Source organism: Sciurus carolinensis, chromosome 17, assembly GCF_902686445.1.
Source record: "Sciurus carolinensis chromosome 17, mSciCar1.2, whole genome shotgun sequence".
In the NCBI taxonomy this organism is placed as follows: Eukaryota; Metazoa; Chordata; class Mammalia; order Rodentia; family Sciuridae; genus Sciurus; species Sciurus carolinensis.
In genome coordinates, this window is record NC_062229.1 from 60,397,405 (window position 1) to 60,424,192 (window position 26,788).

Genomic DNA, 26,788 nt, shown 5'->3' on the forward strand with positions numbered 1-26,788 from the left:
ATCCAAGGGCTCTAGAAGATCTAAAATCAGCAGACTGTTTTCTCCAGTTTTTGGTTCCATTGTATTAAATAACAAAGGATGGATTAACTAAACCATGGATGGACCAGCAGGAAAGAAAAACACCATGGTTTCTATTTGCTTCTAGTACCTTCCTGGCTCTACACTTAATACTCACTTGCTGATTATGCTGGGGTGATATTTAAGAGCCAATCTGTTGAACAGACCTTTGTAAGTAATATTTAAAGGAGTGCTTATTTTTCATGATTTACTCAGAATCTCTGTCGTCTATGGCCCTGTACTTTTGGCCCACGTGTTGTACCAGTTTGTTCCAGAATATTCAACTGCATATGCTACATCTTTCTTATCTGCTGTGCAAAATCAAATGAATAGTTTGCTTCATTCAATTTTGCCCGATATTGAGGCCCCAAAGACATATAAAAGTTGCCTGAATATTTATTTTAAACAAATAGGACACACTATCTCTTTATTTCCCCTCCCACCCCACGTTTGACTGACTTGCAGTCATAAAAGGATTTAAATTTAGAGTAGAAAAGTCTCCCTGAAATTGATTTCGCTATGCTTCTTGTATATAAATAGGTATTGAGGGGGGAGGAGATATTGAACTGAAACTTTCAATTTTGGAGTTGAGCTTTTTAAAGTCATAAAACTGCTTTTTCATTTGACTCTTGATGGGACTTGTAATGTAATTGGTCAGAGCCAGAGAAGATTTTAGAAAAAGCAGAATCAAGGAAGGAAAAAGAAACAAACCCTGCTTATTTAATTGCCATCCTTTCTTCATCAGAAAGAGGACATTTGGTGAAATAGCTCTTTTTCCAAAACGGAGAAATTTTTTTCCCCCTTATAATTATTTAAGAAATTGCTTTTAGAGCTATCTAAATAGACTTAGAGATAAGTGCTTTAGCCATCTTGATGTGATCTGGTGAAAATTTTTATGTGGTTAGGATTTTTTAATTAAATCGTTTTATTTAAGATCGTAATAGCCCTCTTAAATTATTTTCCTCAAGACTTGTATTGTGTTATTTCAAGTTAATAACTCCTCTTCAAGGAAAGCAAAATGCAAGATATTTCTTCTGATGATTTCTTGCTGCAATTGAAGAGAACAAAGCCACCCTCACTCTTGCTTTATGGAAGCAAATCTAACACTTAATAAAAATGGAGATAAAAAAAATGAACTTGTAGCCCTGGGATATTCTGACTAGCAGCATTAAAGTGGTTGCCTGGGCAATACTAACCCAGTTCTGTGGGTTATTATTATTTTTCTTTTAAAGACCAGGGACAGGTGTCATTGATTGAATCAAAGAAAGCCAACCAGTAGCCTGTTTTTCAGGGTTTCAGGAGGCAGAGATGGTCCTGGGGACTCAAAATGGAGGAAGCAGTTCATTTGGTCATGTGTCTCCCTATCAGTCACTGGCATGTTTATCCCTGGGTGCATTTGCATGATGTAGACAGGTGCTAAAGACAAAATGTTTATCATTGTGCAGAGATGAATTACCTTCGATTTCATTTATTAATTGACCTTTGTCTTAGTTGCTTGTCTAAGTTGCTTTCTGTTCTATTTGCTCACCTCTACTTGTGCAAGAGTGGTTTTTTTTTTTTTTTTTGGTATTGTTTTGTTTTCCCCTCAATTATTTTCAGGGGCAGAGCTAGGGTTGAGGTCATGCTTTCATTGCTCTTTAAACATGAAATAGTTTTTAAAATATCTCCCTCTAGGGTCCCTCTGAAGTACAGTAGAGTCACCTATTCCTTTCCAGGGAGCATATAGACAGGTGCTTATTATTATTTTTTACATGATATGGCAGATATATAGTTTTATGCAGTACACAGCTCTAAGAAAAAATACAGTGAGAAAGATTATTATTGCTTCTTTTTAAAAATTTTTTTTAGATGTTGATAGACCTTTATTTTATTTATTTTTTTTATATGGAACCTAGACCTCACACATGCCAGGCACGATCTTTACCACTGATCCACAACCCTGCCCCTCTTCTTTCCTTTCCTAATAGTATCCGCTTGAACTCTCATAACTGCTGTCTTTTAAACTGACATGCGTAAGCACCCCACAACTGCCGATTCTGGGCACTCTACCACTGAGCTACATCCCCCAGCCCTTTTTATTTTTTATTTGACACAGGGTCTCGCCAAGTTGCACAACTGGTCTTGAACTTCTTGAAATTTGAATTTGTTCTATTTTTAGTTGTCAGAGGCTTACATAGAAACTGGTGATGTAATTTACCATTGAGCAGGCAGAGGAGCTATTAAATCTAAGACATTTTGTTAATGTGTGAAAAATCTGTAAGAGGCCAGAGGTGTGCCTCAGTGGTGGAGCACTTGCTTAGCATGTGTGAGGTCTGGGTTGCATCCCCAGCAACACACACACCCACACAAATAAATAAATAACAATTTAAAAAGACTGAAATACAGCGTTAACTCTACAATCTGGAGAGTAATATCTGGCTCAGGTGTCAGTGTTCTTGTACAAGTAACATATCTAACATATCTTTTCTGAATGTTGTACCTAAACTAGGATTATTGGAAGGATTACATGAGCCAGGGTATTGATTGTACTTTTAACAGTGTTCAACTCATGGGCAGTAATTGACTTAGTGAATAAATTACGATTATGCCAGGCTATGGGAGCGTGCTCAGCTGGCCCTAGGTAGTCTATTTAAGACTGGGTGGAGAAAGGGGCCAGCTGGAGATTCTTGACTCTTCTCTTAAGGAACTTCTTGCTATTCACATAGCATTTTGTTTCTAATTGGGAGTAAAGTCCAGACTTGCCCCTAAAATACAGAAGATAAGCTGGGCTTGATGGCCCATGCCTGTAATCTCAGAGACTCAGGAGGCTGAGGCAGGAAGATGGCAAAGTTCAAGGCCAGCCTCAGCAAATTAGACCCTAAGCAACTTTTCAAGACCCTGTCTCAAAATAAAAAACACAAAAACGGAAGGGTACGTGGCTCAGTTTAAGTACTTCTGGGTTCAATCCCTGGTTCCTCCAGCACCTGTGGCCCCCTCTTCGGGAAAAAAAAAAAAAAAAAAAAAAAAAAAAGACATTTGACATTTGGTTTCTACTCTGCCTTTTTCTATTTTGGTATTTTTGGAAACACACACACACACTCTAAAACATCTGAATTCGTGGGTGTGTTCAGTATGGTGGCCATGCAATCTCTGGGCTGTTTTTTGTGAACATTCAAAGAGATGCCACAGTTGTCAATTTGGAAGTACATATCTGTGGCCTGGGACATTTTTACAACACTCCCTCTGAGTATTCCTCATTTTCTGGAGAATATTACAGAATCAAGAGACTTGATTCTTTGCAAAGTATAAGATTAAAACAAGCTGCAAGAGCGCTCTCTCTCTCTCTCTCTCTCTCTCTCTCTCTCTCTCTCTCTCTCTCTCTCTCTCTCTCTGGTCTGTATCTGTCTATCTGCTTACAATACTCAGATTGAAACAAGGGGCGCTTTACCACAAGCTACATCCCTAAACTGTTTTAAATTTTGAGACTGGGTCTTACTGAGTTTGCTTAAGGCCTCCGTAAGTGACTGAGGCTGTCCTTGAACTTGGCGATCCTCCTGCCTCAGACCCCTGAGTCCCTTGGATTACAGATGTGTGCCACCCCACTTGACTGGTTGTTGTATTTCTGTATGATGTTATAAAAGGTTTTGAAGCCCCCCTTTTTCTTTTAAAATATATTTTCTTCATGAAAGAGAGAACTGACATATTTTCAGTTTCTTCACAAATATATAATGAGTCCCATTCATTATAAATCATTTTCTAAGTGTACTTTTCTTAGACCTGTTGAAAACTCTGTATCTTTTTTTTTTTTTTTTAAATTTCTGATGTTTTTAAACTATGAGAGTTAACAGCAGAGGGATGGGTTTTTTTGGGGGGGGGCAGTCCCTTTTTCATCCTGATTTTTTTTTAAAAAAAAAAACGAGTTCTGTTCTTTGGGAACTGCATTATTTTGAATAAAACAATGAAGAGAAGTTCAGTATTTTGCTCTTCCACCTGACAACTCAGTTTTACAAGGGCATTTTGTGTTTCTTTTGCCCCCTGGGATACAGCATTGCTGTGTGATTCCTTTTTTCCCTTGCCTCTGAATTTTAGTAGTTCATTTTACTTACCAAAAAAAAAAAAAAAAAAAAAAAACCAAAAAACCATGGCTCTATATTAGATCTCTTTATCACTTCAGATGATGAAAAAAATTTCTACCTTGAGACAATAGATGCATTTGAATATGATAAAATAGGCAATCTACTGTAATATAATCTATTGTATTGAGGTTAGCTCAGTATCACAAACAGCTAGAAGGACCATTTGTAATGCAGTAGTTGTAGAGGAACACACTTCTTCATCCTCCTCTTTGGGACACTCACCAAGTACATTTTACCACAATTAATTGAAATACAGGCACAAAGGAAATGAGAGACTGATTGGAATATTTAATTACTTTTAACTATAATTTGATCCTTTTGCCTATTGTAGGCACAAAAAAGATAAAGATATATTCATTTCAGACTATTGTGTGGGATTTAATGTTCGCAAATGCTCTTTAAAACTTGGAGAAAATTGTGCTTGATGCAGATTTCGCCGTCCTTGAGGGATCTTTAATTTGTTTGTTGTATGAGCAGTTATAATAGATATAAACAGCTTGCTTAACTGCTTGTCTGCTATTCTGAAAATCTATATTCCGGACTTGAAAATGAGAGTGCCTATTGCTTATTTTTAGTGGGCTCGTTTTTCGGCAGTGACTCTGGAGGAAGAAAGAGGACTCCTTATGTGAGTGTGATCCGTCCATCATCCTAAGTAATTTTTCATTCTGGCACAGGGGAATCAACATTTCTGTGTTCTGCTGTTTTCCAGTTTGAACTATTTTGCCAGGCTCTTCATCCTTTGGAATGATCTAGAACTGGATCTGTGGTGAAGTAGAAATAACTTCGTGTGTGCTACTGCTGTAGTTTGCTTTGGGCACAAGATGTGCAGCCAAGGTGTGGAAGGACCTTTGGGATGTTCCTTTTATTATCGTCCACTGGCTTCACCCATGTATAACCTTTGTCATGTATCTACTTTTCCCCATGGAAGATCAAGATAGCAGATATCAAGTGGACTTTGTGGGTCTGTTTGGGAGGATGAATCAATGCTGTGAAGGACGACAGTGTTTCATTTGGTGGCCACCTGTCTTCTTTTCTTGGTGGACATTTCAGACTTCCATTCCCATTCCCATGTACAAATGCATGTAGAAATGAACCACTTTTGCCAAAACAAAGTAGGATGTTGTCCTAATTTCAGTTTTGGAAGAAAAATATTCTCAATCCACATGTAATGACTTTATTCTTATCTAATCCAGACTCAGTGATCCTTGCTCCTTTCTGACAGTAAAACCTGAGACATGTATGTCAAGAACATTATTTAATGTGGTGCCCAAAGGAAGGAGGCTCTTAGATGGAAAAATGTTCCCTGCAAAATAACAAGAGTTAACACAACTTGAAGTACCCACCCCACAAAAGTCAAAATATCTGTGAAACACTGAGAGTACTGATTACACAGAATTCTCCTGAAGATCCAGTTAAGGCAGATGGGTTACACATCTGCTTTAATATTCCCAGAATAAAAACATTTATTCTTATAAACTATGTCCAGTAGCTCTGGGAAATTAAATCATGCACAGAGGAAGCAGTTTCGTTGATATCTTCAGTAGTAGGTAACTCTGAGGATATTTTTATAGGAAAGGATTGGGCCTTTGGGGCTGGAAACATTTTTATCTTTTTTGCTTCAGGCTGGAAATGAGGTAGGCTCTGTAGAAGTTCTGAGAGGAGATGGAGTCTCTGAAAACTCCCTGATGAAAATACCTGTCACTCATTTAACTCTCTGCCTAGCAACCAGGTTGACTTAAGATTCCTCCTGCTGAGTGAGATGTAAGCATCCTTGGCTAGTTAATACTATTGGTTTTGAAATCTCCACTTTCATCTTGTCGGAATTGAGAGACTTAAATTCTCCTATAGGATGGGAGTGGCTGGATTCTTCCTTGCTAAAATCCATTTCATTATTACATGATCCAGACCCTCCAAGACAAGTTCAAAATTCCTCACACCCTGGTTTGCCAGCCTGTCAGGTGTGTGTGTGTGTGTGTGTGTGTGTGTGTGTGTGTGTGTGTGTGTGGTGTTGGCTCAAATGATACTAGAAGTGACCTCTTTGAAGAGAAGTATACAGCTGTGTATACGTCTCCATGCCATATATAACTGTTCTTCCAGTAAGTTGCAGTGTTATAACATGATAAAAAGCCCTTCCAAGCTTTCCTTTGACAAATGACTTCAATTCCATAAACCATAGGCATTTGGTGCTATAGAACCTGGTCAAATACATGTTTACATAACCCCAGTCCTCCCTCTTATTACTCCTGTGATAACCATAGACAGATTTACACTTATTGTCTGTTCTGAAGTGAAGCTACATATTTTCATAAGCATGCTCCATTTTTAATTGTGTAATTAAGTTGCTGACATAAGCAAGTATGCAATTTCACATTAAGGTAAGGATCCGTACAGGCATGCATTTGCATAATTTAATTTTCTGCACAGAAGATATTGAAAATCAATAGCATGATTCATAGCCATACCATATCATTGCCATGCTGCCATCGGTTGGCTGTTTGAGCTTAGAAGAGTACAAAGAGTATTAAAATTGATTGAATTTGGTGTGCTGACTCTGTAGCTTTACTTGGGAACCATAGACTGTTTCTATTTGCAAATCTCTGCTCCTTGCCAATAAAATATTAAGTTGTTTAATATACTCTATATACATTTTTGACTGCTCTTCAAATAATAGTTTAAAATTTTTAAAAAATCACTTTATTAACTGAAATGCATTAAGGAGAGAACTTAAAATTTTGTTTTAATTTATGCAGTAATCCAATAATACATGATTATTTTTTGGGGGGGTGGGGTAAGAAATCACATGTTACTGACAGATGTAATAAAAGGGAAAACTAAATATAGTCATCTTTAATGAATAATTTATGTGTTGAACAAAAAAAATCTGGTGCCAAGTGATAGAGTCCTTTGCTACACTGTTTCTGTGTGGCCTACCTGAAGGTTTGTTTATTAGGTACTCAGGATGGTTCCTGCTTCAGATCTTTCTGATAGGTGCATATTGGCTCCAGTGAGAGACAGTGAGGGTTAAGGTGGTATTTTTGTTATGTAAGCACACATATACACATACACAGACTGTTACATTCTCTACCTACCATGACCCTTTCTGTCATTCACTCACTCACTCACTCACTATTTGTGAATACACACTCTGTGGGGAGCTCCACTCTGAGGGATGGTTTAGCAGTAGTCCAGGAAACACATGTGCTCTTCTCGGAGCCTTGACCCCTCAGAGGCCATGCAGCATGCCTTTCAAAAGCAAGTTTTCCTGCCCAATGTGACCTGGCTGTGTAAAACCAACATTGTACTTTCGTACTTTGAGGGGGTATGAGCAAGACAAGGTGAACCCATCTCCCTTGGGGTGGCCCTCAACTCTGTGTTACCACTTGCCATCTGGGCTGTGCTCGGCATTACCACGTCTCCTGTTTGTCCTAAGGGATCCATCTTTAGAAAGGCAGTTTCAGATCAGTGGTCCCTACGCGACTAGGAAGGTGCCTACTCTTTGGGGGGTATTAATTCCATAAGGGAGGATCTTATGGTGTCAGCTTTTCTTGTTTCTTCAATTGGATGTATCTTTGTGGATTTGGTTTTGCATTAATAGTTTACTTTGCTTTGGGAACTGGTAGGAGTGGGACATCAAACCTGATAGTCTAAATGCAGACTAATAAAAGGATATTGGGATACAGATCCTTATAATAGCATGGCGCTCGGAGATGCTCAGGCTTACCTGACTCAGCTCTGGACCTGCCACTCTGCTTTCCCAGCAGGAGGATAATCAGCTGCCAGCTCCAATATTCCTCCAATAGGAGACCTTCCTGGCAGTCTGTGCCCCCCCTTGTACTACCCTGATGATCTCAGAGGTTCTGGGAAATGAAAAACACCTCCTTTTCAGGGAGGGGTGGGGGAGGATTGTAGTGGGAATTATGAGTCTAAGTTCCATTTTTGTACAGAGCATATGTAGGAATTAATGTCCTTGAAGAAAACCTCATTTCTTCCTTAATTTCCTAGCTGGTTTGTTTATGAACTTTCAGGTTAGAACTCTGTTCTTGCTCAGATTTGTTTGTCTGAATTTTGAAATTGGTACAATGTCATTGTCAGTTCTGCAGCAAGCCAGCTCCTTTCTGCTCTGCCAACCCTGCATCAGTGTGAAGACTTTGTGAAGTTACAGACTGTGAGGGCAAGAGTTGAGAATGTCAGAGATGAGTGAGATGTTAGGTCCAGCACAGATGGAATATTTGCTGGTTCTTAATCTCTGGCTTCAATATGGAATTACTGGGGGCAGGGGCAGGGGCACACTCCCATAGCCCCAGCTACCCAGAAGTCTGAAGCAGGAGTTTGGGGATAGCCTGGGATACATAGCAATACCCTGTCTTTAAAAAAAAAAAAAAAAAAAAAATTAAGATATTGATTATCTGGGCTCGCCCCAGACCAATTAAATCCAAATTCCAGGGTACTGTGGTTGTTGTTTTTTTTTTCTTTTACTACCAGGAATTGAACCCAGGAGTGCTCAATTACTGAGGCACATCCATAGCCCATTTGAAAAATATCTAAAAAATTTTTGAGACAGGGTCTTGCTAAGGTGCTTAGGGCAACTTAGGTTGCTGAGGCTGGCTTTGAACGTAGAATCTTCCTGTCTTGGCCTCCTAAGCCTCTGGGATTATAGGCATGTACCACCACATCACTCCTGGCTTTTTTTTTTTTTTTTTTTTTTTTTTTTAAAAGCAGTCCAGACCACTATTCCAGTGGGCCTTTATGAATGGAGAAATTGACAATCAGAAATTGAAGCAACTGTTTAAAAGACACTGTGGGTCTCATTGGGGGATCTTTTGCATGTAAGACAGAGAAAAACACACTTTAACAGGTAATTGGTTCAAACCAACAGACAGGGCTGGCTTTAAATTGCCTTTGTCCTGGTCATATACATTATCAAGAGAATTCATCTATATATAGGTTTGCCTCCTCTTACTTGGTTCCATTTTTTATCCCTCTGTTGATACCTTAATTGATCCTTGGCCACCCTCTTGAGTCTTTGGGCTAATATTATATCACTTTCAGAAGGAAAGAAGAATCTCAGACTGGCTAATATTCCTAGACCTGGATGTGTCAGTGAAAATAGGGAGATGATATAGTGATTGACAGGCTTAAACCAAATAAAGTCCATCCCTAGAGCTGGCAGGATTGGTGGTGACTGGGAGTGGCTGTCCAGTCTGTAATACCCATTTAGGATTATTATTGCAAATAAGGAAACTGTGTAGTAAATTTCCACTACATAGTGTTAAAAGGGAAACCCTTAGGTCAATTAAATTTATTTATCAAATAACAGCTTATTTGAACAAAACCAAACCAAAAGTGATTTGTGGATTGAACAGCTTCTGATAACTCCAACTAACATGTGATCAGACAGCATTAGTAGGGAAATGAAGGTAAGACAGAGAAAAGAATTTAATGGCTACAGTTTAGTCAGTCAGCTAGTTGGTTGGTTACCGAGTTTTTTAAAACCTAATATTAATTGGCTCCAGGGGCTTCTGCTCCCTGCCAAAACTCAGTTATTGTGATTAAATTTAGATATTGGTGTGGTCTCTTGACTTCAGTCCAAATCCAGGGCCAATATAAAATATTGTTTTCGGGCATTTAAAAAGCATTGTTTATTCAGTAGTTTTTACTCTTTTTGTCTTGACACAAGGAGAAAGGGTTATGTGATAATTCTTATTTAAAGCAGAGTAAACAGATAAATAAAAAAGTTTCCCATAGGCAAAGAAAATAAATAAGCCTAATGATTAATAAGTTAGTATTCTTTTGCTGGACTTGGTAGTGCATGCCTATAATCCCAGTGGCTCGGGAGGCTAAAATAGGATTGAGAGTTCAAAGCCAGCCTCAGCAAAAGTGAGGCACTAAGCAACTCAGTGAGACCCTGTTTCTAAATAAAATACAAAATCAGACCGAGGATGTGGCTCAGTGACTGAGTGCCCCTGAGTTAAATCCCCACTATTAATAATAATAATAATAATATTCTTTTGTGGAGGGTAAAAATGGATTAGGAGACTAGAAGGTGAGAAACTTCATTTTTGACCTCTAGAAGTTCAGAGTGATGGACTTCCTTGGGGGCTCTGAAGGATTCATCTCTAGAATCGCAGGATGGATTGACTGATAGGTACCCAAGCCTTCATCGTAGTAGCTTACAGATCAGTAGTAATTTAATCAGTACCAGTGAATAAATATGGGTGATACCAGGTTTACTGTTTGGTAATGTTTTGGGGTTTATCAGATTCCTATTTTCCTCTGAAGGGCTCATCTCTACAGAATCTTCTCTGCTCAGGCCTTACTTGTGTTAACGCTAGTCTTTGCACTTGAGGTTTTAGCATGAAGTACTTTACCTTTTTCCTGATTTTTCTTCAAGCCTGTCACATCCTCATCAAAGCTACATTATAATATTATTATTATTTACTAATTTGGAATGGTGACTGGGAGTGGCTGTTCAGTCTATAATTGTGCTTCTATTGTGCTTTCCTGTGGCTCTCTTCATCTTAAATTGAATATACAGTTCCTCTCCCCATTTTCTTTGCTTTTGCAAAGCGCTTGATTTTGTTTGGGTGGATTTGAATATTAACACCGTCAGGTGGTGTGTATTGTTGGAGTATAATTGTGTTTCATTTTGGATTCTGGGCACCTGTGATGTTTCTCTTCTTATATATCAGTGCATTCAGGTGTAGGTTCACAACAAGAGACATTTGCATCCATGAAGAGGCTGGGAGGAGAAGGGCTTTGAATGTGGGAGCAGGCAGATGGAAGCTCTCTATAATGGTGTTGAATATTTTTGCTTTTGCTCAGTGGATTGGATTCATTTTGAGTTTTCAAAAAATACATCATTAAGCGGTGTTTCTTTTCTGAGATTGTTTTGGGAGCTTCTCTTTTCGTGTGCTCAGTACTGCAGGTGATGATTTGTGGGCTCAAGGGTGTAGAACATGTGTACTCACCACCGGAGTCCTTCTGGTGTCACACTGTGCTTTGTTTGAGGGGCACAGACTCTGATTCCCTGATCTGCTTGCTTACCTGTGGATCCTGGGACTAGTATGTGTCTCTGAGCCTTAATTCCTCTAATTATTAAACAGGTAGAATGAGCCCTAACTGTATGAAGATCATATAGTCCAGGCTATATAGGCTTATTGATGTAGGTAGAACCAAAGCCATAGATTCCAGTCCTACCACTTGTCTGACCTTGGGCAAGTAAGAGTTACCACACTTCTTGAAACTTCAGTTTGTTTATTGTTTGTTCTACTGCATGGTGGTATTTTGTAGACCAAAAAAGATAATACATACAAAATATTCGGTGTCCTGCACTCCTTGGCACAAAGTAAAGGGCTCATGGTAAGCTGTTAATGAACAGTAGTCATGATAATCTGTGGATTCTCCTGCAGTTGTTATTTTCTGTAAAATGAGGTTCTATTCAGACATCCTCAAGGTCTTTACTTCTCTGAAATCTCCCAGATCTGTTCATGAGATTCCCCCTCCGTGTGTGTGCTGGGGTGATGACTTCATCTCACTGTGGGTCTCCTTTCCCTCTTGCAGCATTGACAGAAGGCTACGTCGGGGCCCTGCACGACAGCAGACACGGCAGCTCAGTGCAGATCCGCAGACGCAAGGCTTCAGGCGACCCATACTGGGCCTACTCTGGTAAGTCAAGCTGTTGGGATTGGGGCCACAGGCCAGTTAGCATCCTGTTAAGTCTGGCTCAAAATCATACTTTCATCACATTCACACCTGAGTTCTGTTTATTGCACCCTTTTATAGTTCAGTAAAAGTTGAACGTATTCAAGCCTGTTTTTCTCAAAGTTGTTAATCTTTCCCACCTGTTTTCTCCCTCAATTTGCATTTATTTCTGAACTCGTTAATGAGTTATTGTACCTAACTTGTGACTTTTCCTAAAGACACACGTTTTCTTTTCTTTTTCTTCAGTGGCTGTGTTTTTCAGAGTCCAGAAAATATAGGACTGGTCTTGAGTTGCTTAAACTTCTGCTAAGTATTACAAAGTATTAGATATCCACAACTAAGGAGAGAAATGCAACTTTATTTTCTAACCAGTCTTGTTTGTGGAATTTATTGTAGTTCCATAGATTGCAGTTCTTTTAATTTTATTTTTACTGTTAGTCTTTGAGCCAGTGAAATGAGAGATCCTTGTTACAACTGTGTTGAAAATTGCATTGGAAATAATTTTCTTGCATTCTGAGGAGGGGAGCATGGAGACATACCATGTGGAGACCTTTCTGCAACAGGGTCCCCACAGTTAACCAAAATGTGACAGGTGGATTGTGATTTCTCAAAGAGATTTTGAAGCTCAAAAATATATGGGAAATGGATTATAGCTAATTAAGGAGGAATACTCAAGGAAGATAAACCACATTGGAAATTACTTTGGCACTCAATAATTCAGATTCCTTATATGAAGGAGCTAAAAGTCATAGAGTATTAGTCTTAATAATAAATCTATGCATTATGCAATGTTGTTGCATATAGAACTGAGAGCTATCCTTTCATAGTGAATGCTTTGGTTTTAAATTCTGAATTTCCACCTGCAAATTCTGTTAAATTTGTGTCAGTATAAAATTTATAGGTCTGATCTTTAATTACACCTTATCTATTGGCTTTTTGCATCCTTTTGTCTATTGATAAATCTCCTGCCCCTACAGGGAGAATAGCCTATCTGTTTTGTTTTGCTACTAGCAGATAGTGATTCTGAAGTCTTCCATCACACCCAGTTCTTTGTGATTAGAATTATCTAATTAGAGCCTTTTTGTCACCATTTCTGATAAATGAAGGAAATGGGAGATGAAGGCCAAAATTACATATATATATAGCTTCTTGCCAAGAAAACCAAAGAAAATTTATCATTTTGTTCTTTGTGACTCTGATATCAGTCAGGAAGAAGCGCAAAGTGGCCTACTATTTACAGTTCATCAATTTAGAATAATAATGCTGTTAGTCAGGAAATTGGAAGTTATATCCCATCAGCATCTCCAGTTGCCAGTTGAATGAAGAAAGGAAAGGCCTAAAACTTCTCCCATTACTCAGTTAAGGCAACTAAAAAAAAAAAAAAAAAGAAATGAATGGATGTTAGCAATGTCATTCTTGGCATGGAGTGATTATTGATGTCTTTACCTTATGGTGGGCTTAAATAGTCTCTGCTTGGACCTTGTGGAATGCACTGTGTCTGAATGTGTCCAATGGTGGAACAGCTAATGGCACAAGTTGAGGAGCTGGCTCTTCTTCTGAAGAGATACACATAGTAAATATCTTAGGCTTTTCAGGTCATATGGTGTTAGCTACTAAGCTTGGCTATTATAGCATAAGAGCAGCCACGGACAATGCAGGGCTGTGTTCTGATAAGACTTCATGAATACTGTAATTTGAGTTTTATATGACTTTTATATGTCAGGAAGTACTGTTCTTTCAACTTTTCCACCCAACCATTTACAAATACTAAAAATGCCTTCTTTATTTATAGGCTGTGCAAAAATCCAGTTTGATACGGTTCACAGGCTACAGCTTCTCGACCCTTGTTTTAATTGATATTTTCCCTTTGGAATTTAGATACGATAGTGATTTGAGGAATCTTTCAAAGGATATGAACTGGTTTGTTAGGTGTAATAGAGAAAACAAGAAGAGTGAGACAGATATTAGTTAATGGTACAGATTGAGTATCTGCATATTATTATTGGAAATACTTGGGAGTATTTCAGGGTTTTTTTGGTGGGGGAGGTCCTGGGGATTGAACCCAGGGGCATTTAACCACTGAGCCACATCTCTAGCCCTTTTATATATTTATTTAGAGACAGGGTCTCACTGAGTTGCTTAGGTCCTTGCTTTTGCTGAGGCTGGCTTTGAACTCATCATCCTCCTGCCTCAGCCTCCTGAGACCCTGAGATTATAGGTGTGTGCCACTGTGCCCCGCTGTGTTTCAGATTTTGGAATATTTGCATATATAAAATGAAATATCTTGGAGATGGGAAGTAGGACTGAGCGTGAAATTCATTTGTTTCACATACACCTTATACAGATAGCTTGAAGATGCTTTTGTACAACATTTTTAGTATGCCTGTGTTTTGACTGAGATCTATCATGAGGTCAGGTATGGAATCTTCACTTGTGGCATCATGTTGGCACTCACTTTTGGGTCATGGAGATTTTCAGATTTTTGAATTAGGGATGCTCAACCTTGTGTGCAGTCATCATGTGTGAAATTGTTTTTCCTGAGAATTCCATAGTCCCAGTGTTTGTTACATGCCAAAGTGGTGCTGTATCAGTTTCCATGTCAGGAATACATGGGGTCCATCAAAGACACTCTTTAGCATTTGGCCAATAAAAAAAAGGCAGGAAGAATTAAGAGTCGGGCCTGCTATTTTTGGCAGTTAACACCTTAAAGCTCTAGCAAACCAGATGTGGAACTAATAGTTGCACATATGAATTTTGAGGTATAAGTTGCTTGGCAAATAGGACTGACAAATGAAGAAAGGCCCTTTGCTAGGGGAAATGTTTTTAAATTTAGCTAAGCTGAAGCAGGCCATTCTGAAAGACTGCAGTAATGACCCATCTTTAATTTCATGTCTCTAATTCTCTGATTCATTTGGTTTCTCCTATAGTATTGTCATAGGTGGTTTTGGGAGTGGTGTGTGAGTATGAATTTTGTAGTCTCATAGCTAGACCACAGTTTAATCAATTATGATTTTGGAAGGATATCTAATTGCTTGATGCCTCAGTTTTCCCATCTGTGAAACAGGAATTTGTCTTGAGCTGCGGTATCTTCAGCAAGCCTTTTCCATAGCATTCACACTGAATTCCATCGATCCTTCTTTTGGACAGGACTTGGGAGCAGGGAGGGCAAGTGGAGAAGGTGGTGTTTTGGGGAATGGGTCAGAGTGACCAGTTGTGTTGCTTGCTTTGGGTTATTGTGTTCTGCTCTTTAAGTCACCTATGTGGAGTGAAGTTTGATTGATGTTGACTCTGTTACTCCGATGACATCCCTCCCAGAGAGGACAGAGAACTGCACGGGGTTTTGACCATGTATGGCTTGCTTTTAGGATATCTCCATGACCATAGTTCATTAATATCAGGGTAACACTTCACCTCTCACTTTAGGACTAGCCTAGTTATTTCATTTTCACTGTGTCACTTCAGATAATGGAGATACCTGTTTATCTTTGAAATGTTAAAAAAAACTTTGCTTTCATAGGATTATCAAACAATTCCTTTGTGAACACCTACAACTTTAGCAGAGGGAACTGTTGATGGCGGAATCTGTTCAGTCCTGTAATGGTCATCTGAAGATGGTTTACCTCTTTGGTTCTTAATTTAGTCTCCTGTACAAAGGGATCATAATATCAGCTCAATGTGAGAAAATCATCCATAGAGTAGAAAAGAAGATATTGTTGTTAACTCTTAGTAATAGGACTATAATTTCAAGATTGACTCATATCTTTGGATTACTTTTTTCATATGTTAACTGAGGGGGATTAAAAGGGAATGATCTTTATGTATTTAATGTGGAATTAAACCAGGGGAAAAAATTCTATAAAGACATACCTCATTGGGAATAGTAAAACAATTTCTGTTAGTTTTACCCAGCTAAGATGTAGATCCTTTTCTGTGTGACTTGAGGTGATGACAGCTCATGAATTTTGGAGTTTGCCCAGAACTTCTGTAATTATTACACAAAAAGTAACACATGTTGGGTAGGTCACTGTTGCCGGAAAGAGAAATGAGAAACAAATCTGGAACAAACCAAGTGGAAATTCAAGGAATTATTATAAAGCTGTTTTCTCTCCTCTCCCTCAGTCTGAGAGAGAGAAAAACAGGTTGTGGTCTCCCCGACTCCATTTTTCCCCTGCATCTTTAATAGTCTATATCTCATGTTCCTTCTGTGTATAAAGAATTAAAAAGTTGGCCAGGTGTAGTGGTGCATGCCTATAATCCCAGCTACTCAGGAGGCTGAGGCAGGAGGATCACAAGTTCAAGGCTAGCCTAGGCAATTTAGCTAGACCCTGTTTCAAAATAAAACAAAATAAAAAAGAGCTGGGAATGTAGCTCAGTGGTAGAGCACCCCTGGGTTCAATCCCTAGTACCAACACATAAAAATAAATAAAATAAATAGAAAATTCTATGAATCGGGGCTGGGGAGATAGCTCAGTCGGTAGAGTGCTTGCCTTGTAAGCACAAGGCCCTGGGTTCGATCCCCAGCACCCCCCAAAAAAAAGAAAAGAAAAGAAAATTCAATGAATCAAGACATCATTAGAAGAATCCAAAATTGAAGCATGTGTTGACCAAAATTCCCTGCAGAAGTTCTGGCATTGGGATTAGATGAAGGTCAAGTAGCATAAGAGACATTCCTTCCTTAGCCAGGGAACATGCAAGATCCTATTTAACAGTCCTGAGGTCCTGACTTGCTCAGCCATCATATGGAGACAAATGGAGATGCTTGGTGGGGTGACTTTGAGGGTTAGAGGTATATGAGCACCTGATATAAGTTTTGGCTTGCACCCTGCCTCTCAATTATATGCTACCCCACTACACGTTCATATGAACATTTTGTTTTGCAACAAGATGTTGGAGTATGTCTCATTGACTCGGCTACATGTAGAATCCCTAAGGACAAGGATTATAGTTTAGGAATCAGAAATCCTGATTTCTTCTGCTGTTTCAGGGCATCTCCTTTTGTGCATATTTGGGGCATAATTTTCAAAGGGGCAGAGGAATGGACAGATGGATGAAGATCATGACAGTCTGAGCTTAGGCACTCACTCTAGGGCCTGGGGGTCCTGCCATGAGCTTCTGATACAGTGGAGGGTGATTCACAAAAGCTTTTCCCTGTTGGATCCCTTCAAGTAACGAGCTCCCCTGGTGAACTTAAGATATAATTAAATCCCTTAAAATTACATTTCCATACCTATTTTTAAAAAAGGTCTGTGCAGCGTAAATCAAAATATGCATGCCTGCAGATGTCTGCTTTTGTCATTAGAAGAATAGAAGGCAAGGCAGAGCCCTCAAGGTTTAATGTTAATATTGTCATATTATTTGCACCTCTCCTAAGGCCTCCTACGAAGTCTCTTAAAGGAATTCTTCCCTAGAGACCTTCTCTTCGCAGTTGACATCTTCTGTTCTAATGGAGCCACACCAGTGGGGAGAGATCAGCCTTGAATTCATTCTTGCACATCCCCAGCCCAAAAGCTGCTTCGGCATCGATGCTTAGCTTTGATCCATCTCTTCTTTAGCTCCCGAGTCTCCTTTATATTTTAATTTCCATCTTCTCTCCACATCTGTATTAATCTGGTGACACTTTGTAAGTAAGAGTGTTTTGTTTCTCATGCTTGTTAGCTGCTTATTTTCTACCAGATGTGACATCATGAGCGGTGACAGAGTAGCTCCTTCACAAACTCGCTGCTGCCAGATCCCTGCCTTTAAATGTGGGTTAAGTATGTGCCAGTAGCCACAGAGGCCTTTGAGACATGAAATGCTCTGGGGATGACTAGGGAATTGAAAGTGACTTAGTATGTCTGAAGCACAAGGTAGGTCAAGGAAAGTTAGGGAGTAATACAGAGTATTGGATTTTGGACACGGAGAGGGTTGCAGTATTCCAGTGACTTAGAACTTCTTTCTGGAGGTATTAGGGAGTTATGAGAGGATTTCATGGACAATCATGGCTTTTCTGGCAAGAGTGCCATTTAAGGATTGGTTGGAGGGAGGAAGAATGTGAGAAGAAAAAAACGTTGAGAAACAAATCATTGAAAATTTTCAAGGTAAAAGGAAAGATCCCATGGGAATTTATTACTCCTTAGATGTAGCAGGAGTTGTCTAGCACAATCCCTGGGGCCAGTGAAATTGGCACTACTTTTAATTTAAAATGAGTAAAGGAGAAAAGGAGTGGTTGGATAGTTACAAAGTTTGGACTTGAACCAATAAAGATGCGGATTTGTAGGTTCTGTCCATCTTGTGTTCTTTAGACTTGACTGTTGTTTGAGTAGCAAATTTATAATTAGTCTTCCTTTCCCTGTTCCTATCTCAACTTTTTTGGGTGTAGGAGAACCTCAAACTAGGGAACACATTGAAGAACAAACCCTCCTCCTGTGGGTACTCCGTCTGTGTTTACAGGGTTAGAAAACATGAGAAAAAACACACGGTCACATAGTAGTCAGGGCTTTCTGTGTAAAAGAGAAAAATGTGCTGCCATTTGCTTTAGGAGCCTTGAACTTGTCTTAGCACTGGGCCAAGTGTGCCCCGCCCCCCGCTTACCATTTACAAGAAGTTGTTTTCTCAGCTGAGATATTTTTTTCCTTTTCTTCTCCCAAGCTTTATTCTAGTCCTTGCTACTCCTACAGTTTCTTGGCATCTTCTCTCTGGAGCTGGTTTCTTAAGCGTTTGTAAAGTTAACAGATGCCGATGGGTATGATAAGAGGACACGAGTGTGTTTCGTAGGGTCACCCTGGGGCAACCTGTTAGGAGGGTGAACTATTGCCCAGTGTGGTGTTGGTATCAAGTGCTTTGTGCCAGTGATAATGCAGCTGTGTTGGGGCTTTTTAAACACCTGTAAATGGAAGGCTGAGAATTTTCATTTTAAATGGACTCTGAAGGGAGCATGTTTGATGAAGCCTTTTTGGAGGGCTTTTTGGGAATATCTGTGAAAATATTAAATATTGATAGTCTTTGGTTATTGATAGTCTTCTGCTTTTAGGGACTTATCTTTCAGATATACTTGTGCATGTCCCCTAAGTAGTGCTGTATTGAACAATCTAAATGACCGTCAGTAGTGATTTGGGTATTTATAGTACATCCTTATGGTGAAATGCTTACCTAACAGCCACCAAAATGAAGTAGGTCGGACTAGAGGAGGCATTAAAATCATATGGGTAAAATGGTCCTGTTAATGAATATAGTCAAGAATTTTGGAGACTACCCACCAAAATTTATTATGGTGGTTATCATTGAGAAGTGAGATGTATTGCCTCTTTACATTCATATTTCTAAACTTGTTTAATATTTTATAAAAGTGTATCTTGAGTATTTCAGTGTCTTATTCCAGTATATCCATTTTTTGGGGGTGGGGTACCATGGATTAAAACCAGGGGCACTTAAACCACTGAGGATTGAGCCAATCCTCTGCCCTTTTAAAATTTTTATTTTGGGACAGGGTCTCACTAAATTGCTGAGGGCCTTGCAAAGTTGCTTAAGGGCCTTGCTAAGTGTCTGAGACTGATTTTGAACTCATAATCCTTTGGCCTCCCAAATTGCTGGGATTACTGGTGTATGCCACTGTCCCAGCTCCATAATATTTTATAAAATGTTCCTTTTATTTTAGAATAGGTAGCTGAGTTGTATCAAATTCAGACAATTTTCCTTGCAACAATTTTGAGGAGAGAAGGGAACAAAAAGGAAAACAAAGAACCAACACCAAAGAACCTAAAAGGGAAGCCAGAAGGAAAGCAAAAGCCTTTTCTCTCTTTAATTGGCTGTATCTAAACTTTTTTTAGGTGAATGTTTTCACCAGCATTCAAATGTTATAAAATGCTGATATGAACCATGGAGAAATTAATGAACTGATATTGACTCAGTGTGAAAATGAACATGGAGATTTATTGAGCAAAGCAGTAAATATTGACCCAGGCAGAGATAAGGTCAATATTTACTTTGACATAACATAAATCCTTATATTCATTAATCTATAAATTTAGTGAGTCTATACAAGGCATACAGAAAGTTATATATAAGTATATATTTTTCATATCTGTTATGGATCAAAGTCAAACATCTTTTTTTCCTCGTCATAAATTTGAAACGAAGATATTCTCTCGCCTTTGAAACTGACTTCTTGGCGAGAGATGGGGGAAGTGTGGCAGGTGGAGGACATGATTAATTTAAAAGTTGGAAGGAAAAGTATACCTGGCCCAATACGTGCCTAATAGAGAGTAATGATCTGCATGTGCTGTGTGATGTACTTAAAGGCTGCAGGTCTTTCTTTGCAACCTAACAAAATGTACTCATTTATTGTATCTGATTTGGTTCATAAAACCCACTTTCTGCTGATATAAAACGGGAACATTTTGTGTTTCCCTCTAGATATTGGTAAGCTAACTTTTGCAGAATTTTCTTTGACAAATAAAATATCATCAGTATATATCATGCTGAGTACCAGTTTGTTGGCCCTACTGAAATTATTAAGTTGAATTCAAGGCAATCTTGATGGTAGTGTAAAAGTTAAATGAGAGCCAGACACAGTGGCACACACTGTTAATCCTAGCTAGTTGGGAGGCTGAGACAGGAGGATCGCTAGATTGAGACCAGCTTTAGCAACTTAGTGAGTCCCTATCTCAAAATAAAATGGAAGGGACCTGAGGATGTGCCTATGGGTTAGTGTTTGCTTAGTTCTGCCAGAAATAAACACAATAAATAAAATAATGGGAGAACTCTTTTACTATATCATGAACTTTCAGTATTGCTAGAATGTAGCTGGAATAAATGTCTAATGTATGCATAAAATTGAATTAAGTTTTCTCTTTTTTTATTTTGGTGCAGAAACTAATTCAGTCACAAGGTTAACTGCAATCTTGCACCTGAGCAGAGGTCTTGTGTCTTACATGGTACGGTTTTGATCAGTTCACCAGTTGAGTTAGTCAGTTTTCTGTTACTGTGACAAAAGATCCAAGCTAATCAACTTTTAAGGAGAAAGGTTAATTTGGCACACAGTTTTAGAGGTTAGTCTCTTGTTCTGGGCCTATTCTGAGGCATTGCATCATCGAGGAAACTGCTTACCTCATAGTAGCTAGGAAGCCATTGAGAGAGGGTCTAACGTTCCCTTCTGTGGCACTCCTTTAATGATATAACTTCCTTCCACTAGACTCCCTCCCTCCCTCCCTCCCTCCCTCCCTCCCTTCCTTCCTTCCTTCCTTCCTTCCTTCCTTCCTTCTTCCACGCTTTCTTTCTCTCTTCTCTTTCTTTTTTCATTCATTCATTTATTTATTTTGGTAGTGATCAAACCCAGGGCCTTAAGCATGCTAGGCAAGCACTCTTACCACTGAGCTATATTCCCAGCCCTTAGACCCCCATCTCTTACAGGTTTTACCTGGTCCCAGTAATACCACAGGTTAGTGACCAAACCTTTAGTACATCAGCCTTTGGGGGTGTTTAAGATCTAAATCGTAGCATCTGGAGTTTTCTTTGAGTGACAATGCTATTCTTCCATGGTTTGTTGACCGTTTCTGAAATGACACTCACCTCTATCCCTCAGCTGCTGACCAAAACTTTTCGAGGTCAGCAGCCCTAAGAGTCGTGTGTATCTGGGTTGATTTTCATGCTGTTAAAACTGAAATGTCCGATGACATTGGGCGTGTTCAGTGTGGTATGGCCGTATCAAAATGCATTCTCCTGTCATGTATAACTAAATAGAACAAACAATTTAAAAAAGATATTGTTTAAAAAAAAAACACAAATGTTTCTTTTACTTTAAACCCTGTTTCCTATTATGTAACTAAGACCTGTAGTTTAAAAATCTCAACAGTTTAGTATGTACCTAGTTTAGAACCTTTTTTTTTTATGAGAAATACTTGGTAGTAACTTTCAGAATCCTCACTTTTCATTAATACCACTCTAACACATATTTTCACTGAGTGTAGCCCTGGATGTGTCTACTGTGCTACAAGGATCTGAGTCATTTCTTCTTGAGTGGATTTTTAATCAGGCAGAGACTGTGGTAGGAATATGTCTTAAACACTTCTTGATCACTTGCTAGTATCTCTTTCCAGCAAAAAGCCATTAGACTGACTCAGAGTCTTTAGCAGGGAGAGTATGTTAAAGCTTGACCTTGTGCATTTCATTATTTCCTGGTACCTTTCCTGTTTGGCAAGCCCCGCCAGTTTTCCGTTTTGGTGTGCTCTGTTTCCTATTAAACCTTATTTAAGATCTTATTAAAAGTGGGCCAGTTTAAAGAAAATTGTTATCTAAACAGTAGTGCAGCTGGTATTCCAGTATGGCAACATAGGTTTTCTTCTGTTGAAAGTGTTCTCAGCTTCTTGGAAGGACTGGAGAAGCCACCTGTTATATGCCACACAATCAAACTGGTTTGTGATATGAAAAATACAAAGTTTTCTTGAATTGATATAAAACTTAAGGAAAATATTTAAGGTCCTTATTCAGAAACCACAGCTCATTTTAGGTCCTGGCTCTAGTGTATGCAAATATGGAACACAAGCATAATTATAAATCTTACAATTTACTCGTGACCCAGACTCTCTGCCACTTCCCTAGAAAACTGCTTTGCCTATTGTGGGATCTCCTCAGGGTCTTGCAGTGTACCTCCACATGCATCCCATCACCCATTCCAAATCTCTGGTTCGTCAAATGTTTTAAATATCATCTCTGTGTATCTTGATTGAGGGAATTTTTGTGAGCGGTGGGCTGAGGGTACCAGACGTGTTTCAAACCCTGTCCTCCACTTCCGGGCTTGAGATCTTCCAGGAAGTTGGGCAGGCCAGTGGATCCAGATTTCTTGTGTATGTCGATTTACATTCTCCCAGTTGAAGGCCATTCCCTGGGAGGAAAATAAGCTCCTTTTGAAGCTGCATGAAATTTTGCTGCTCCCAAAGATACCATTTAGTAGCTCTCCTGGTTATCATCAGCCCTTTTCCCTCCTGTAGCCAATTTTTCTCTGTCCCATCGTTTCCTGTAGTTCCAAGTGTCAGGACATTGTTGTTCTATCTTTTAGCAGGGCGTATGTGCCATTAGCACAATTAGTATTGATTGGCTATTGAAAATTTTAGCAGGAAAATGAAACGTGAACCTCTCTTGGGCTGTTTGACTCATCTGTAAGGATGAGTAAAGCCATTTTTGACTTGTTTCTGGTTCTGCAGCTCACTGTGATAATGGGAGGTACTTTTTTCTCACTGTTGTTAAGTACATAGTCCACACTCTCCTCTTGGGGAGTGGTTTTGACACTTTTTGAAGGTCCTGTGGCTTTTATGTTCTTACACCACCTCCTAATGAGCTATCTTATAACATCCTTTTCATGTAAAGATTGCCCTTTCTCTCACCATCCACTAGGGTGTGAAGAGGAAGTTTCCATACTCACAGCCAATTGGGCTGCTCACCTGCTGTGCCAGAAAGAACTAGTCAAGGTTCCACTTCCCTTTGTCACTTGAGTACACTGCAGCAGCAGTGTTACCAGGATTTTTCTCCTAAAATCTCACAGAGGTAATTTCCAAGAGCGTATTTTAGCCTCTGAAAAATAACCCTGACAGATGGCTTATCAAGGAGTTTGTTATCTCATGTGTCTCAAGAAAACTTTGGGCAACCTGTTCGTACTGACTCTGTCATCTTTAAGGTACACTCTGGTCTTGTTTATACTTGGTCATACTTAGCAGATAGGCTTGGTGTTTAGAATGCTTCACTCCTGGTTTCACTTGGCTTCAGGAGTTCTAGAAGTCAAGTAGCTGAGTTATAAAGACCAGATATAGAAAAGTGTCCCTTTCTTGTGTCTTTATTTAGAAGCAAGCAATATATTCCTTGTAGAATCTCTCAATGAATGAGTCAACCATCATTCATTGGCTAGACCTAGATCACATGCTCAGGCTAACACCAGTAACTGCCAAGGAGAAGGGTATTGGCATGACTGGCTTAGACTAATCAGGACTTATTCCCAAGTCAGAGTAGTTGACTGTTGGATAAATATCCTATGGTTGCTGCTACGCTTGGCAACTTTTCTAGATCTTTAAGGTTAGTCAGCCCTATAGTGCTTAATAATGGAAGAAGTTATAAGAAAGCAATTTTTTTAACTTTTGAAATAGAAATTTTATTTCAGAAGGCCTACCTCATTGCAAATAAAGTAATAAACCTCTGAATTTGGAGTCCTTTATAATATTTGAGTTGCTCTGTCTACTTAAGTAGCCATGGGTCATAGGTTGCTAGTGAAATTTAAACTAATGCAAATTAAACTAAATTTAATATCCAGTTCCTCAGTCACACTAGCCACATTTCAAGTGGCTACCATAATAGCATGGATATAGAATCTTTTCTTCCTTGCAGAAAGTTTTTTGTTAGACAGTGCTGTTCAGAGACTAGACTTTACAGAGGAACCAGTAGACGAACATTTATTGAGCATTGATTCTGTCCCAGGCACTGGGCTGATTCTTGTTTCTTGTTGTTTTGAGAGCAGGTCTTTTTATTTTGCTCAGTCTGGTCTGCTTCAGCCTCGTTAGTAGCTGGGTCTGCAGGCACGGGTCACCATACTCTGGCACTCTGTCTAAATCGATGTTCCTGTCAATCCGTGGAGCTATGCTCTTTTTTTGGTGGGAGGGGGCATGAATTAACTTCAGGCCACTGAGCCACATCCCCAGCCCTATTTTGCATTTTATTTATTTTATTTAGAGACAGGGTCTCACTGAGTTGCTTAGCACCTCGCTTTTGCTGAGGCTGGCTTTGAACTCTCAGTCCTCCTGCCTCAGTCTCCCAAGCTGCTGTGATTACAGGAGTGCACCACTGCACCTGGCTAGCTATGCCCTTTTTGAGGAAGAGAAAGTGGATTCTTGGAGAGCAAGTGAAAGACTGCTCATAAGAAGTGACACCTCCTCCCACTTGTCCACTCTACCTTCCCAATTACTAAGACTGAATTTGGGAAGTGGGACATTTTCTTAAATGGAAAGCATTAGGTGCAGATGTTGATTTGTGATCTTTCTGAAAAACTTACAAAATGCCCCAAGTGTGCAAACTTCTCAAATCAGGGTGGCCCATGTAGACCATCCACCTTCTCTTTGTGGGACTCAGAAGTGGAGCTAAATTATAGCTCCTGCACATCATTTTCACCAAGGTTCTCTATCTTTGGCTAAATAAATCAGGGATTTAACAGTAAATAGGATGTTTGGGGATGGAAATTTCTCCTGCCAGTCTTCATTCATTGAGCATTTACTGAGAGAGTATTTGTTAAGTGCTGACCAGGTCGCAAGCTGAGTTCTAAACATGAGGACTGCAACAGAGAACAAACATGAATTCCTTTTCTACCTGGTGGAGATGGACATTGAAGAATACACAAAATAATGTGTAGTCTCATTGCATAGTGCCATAAGGTAAGTCAGGTTGTGCTGTAGAGACTGGCAGAGGCCAGCAAGGTACTCTTGTAGCCTGGAGACATCTCTTTGATGAAATTTAAGCAGAGACCTAAATGTAATGAGGGACTGAGTGCTCTTATCCATCATATTGGGTAGGCATCCCAGGCTGAAGAAAAGGGAGCAGACATTGAACTCGGAAAGATTAAATGTTGATGTACCTAGTCTAGTTTGGCCTCATTCTGGAACCCTCTGTCTCTGGAGTTTGACTTAGAAAAAGTTTTCTATTGTGCTAGAGAAGTAGTTCTCAACTAGGGACTATTTTATCCCCTTTTGGAACAAACTTTTTTTTGAGGGGGTGGGTTTCTGGGGATTGAACCCAGGTGCTCTTGCCAGTGAGCTGCACTGCCAGTCCTTTATATATATATATATTTTTTTTATCTCGACAGTGTCTCACCAAGTTGCTGGAACTGACTTGAACTTGTGATCCTCCTACTTCAGCCTCCTGAGTTACTGGAATTACAATTGTGCTCTATTGAGCCCGGCCCCTGAAAATGTATTTTGGTTGTCACAATTGGGGGTGATTGTGTAGACAACTGGCATTTTATGGTAGAGGAACAGAATCCTATTTAGCGCCTAGCAATTCGCAGAATAGTCCTCATTTGAAAGAATTATGTACCCTCAAATGCCTGTAGTGCCAAGATTGAGGAACCCTGGACTAGAGACTCACCAGAATTCATCACTTCTATGCACTTGGTTGTTTTGATGCTGTGAGAGTTAAACCTTACTAGCTAGTTATTGACCCAGATTTTTCCTTGAGTGAGTGTTGTCTGGCAGGAACAAAGCAGACTATATTGTGCAGAATGGCTAATGCATTAGAGAAGCAAATGAGTGGCTTGGGGTTCAGTCCAGTCTCTGGAGAATGGAGAGTCAAAATGGAAAGTTGGTAAGCTGACCATTGCAGAAGTCTCTGCATGAAATCATCATGGCATGGATCACAGTTTTGATCACAAGAATCCTACTTTCCATGTCATGTCATGTGGAGGTTACAAAGGATGGCAGGGCCTTGATCTAGAGGTGATGAGATTGCTTTTATTATTGTTGTGTTATTTTTGAGGTCCTTGATGACTACTCAATGTGTTAACTCTTTGATCTAAGAGGCTGTTAGGAAATAATATCCATTTTAGTATTACTAACCATAAATGACCCTGAAGAACCAGCTGGCATGTCGTTACAGTACTGTAAGATAATTTATAGTTATCCAGTTATAAACCTTGACAGATCACTTCAGGGTTGTGCAAGGAATAGCCACTTCTTAAAGGGAAATAGAGCTATGAATGGTGATTGACAGACCACTATATCAGTTTTTTGTCAAGTGTCACCACCTTAATGTTTGATGGGTTATGTAAATGGAGTAATGACCACAGATTCCTCTCAATATAGATTTTTCAACTTTGTGTGCAGGTTAGACCAAAATCCCATCTTGCTGGGGTTTAAAGGCAAGTCTGTTTATCTCTTCCTGTCCTGGTACTTTAACTTACCACAGAGCAG

At 39.4% G+C, this 26,788-nt stretch overlaps 1 protein-coding gene and 1 non-coding gene across 2 annotated transcripts in view; both read left to right on the forward strand.

Moving 5' to 3' along the window:
- Window positions 1-26,788, forward strand: part of Ptprg (protein tyrosine phosphatase receptor type G) — a 707,594-nt gene that overhangs the window by 170,949 nt on the left and 509,857 nt on the right. Inside the window, 1 exon segment of the mRNA XM_047532314.1 lies at window positions 11,733-11,837. Coding sequence (XP_047388270.1) covers window positions 11,733-11,837 — 105 coding nt within the window.
- Window positions 16,330-16,403, forward strand: Trnat-ugu (transfer RNA threonine (anticodon UGU)). Its single transcript has one exon. It is a non-coding gene; the product is annotated as a tRNA-Thr (tRNA).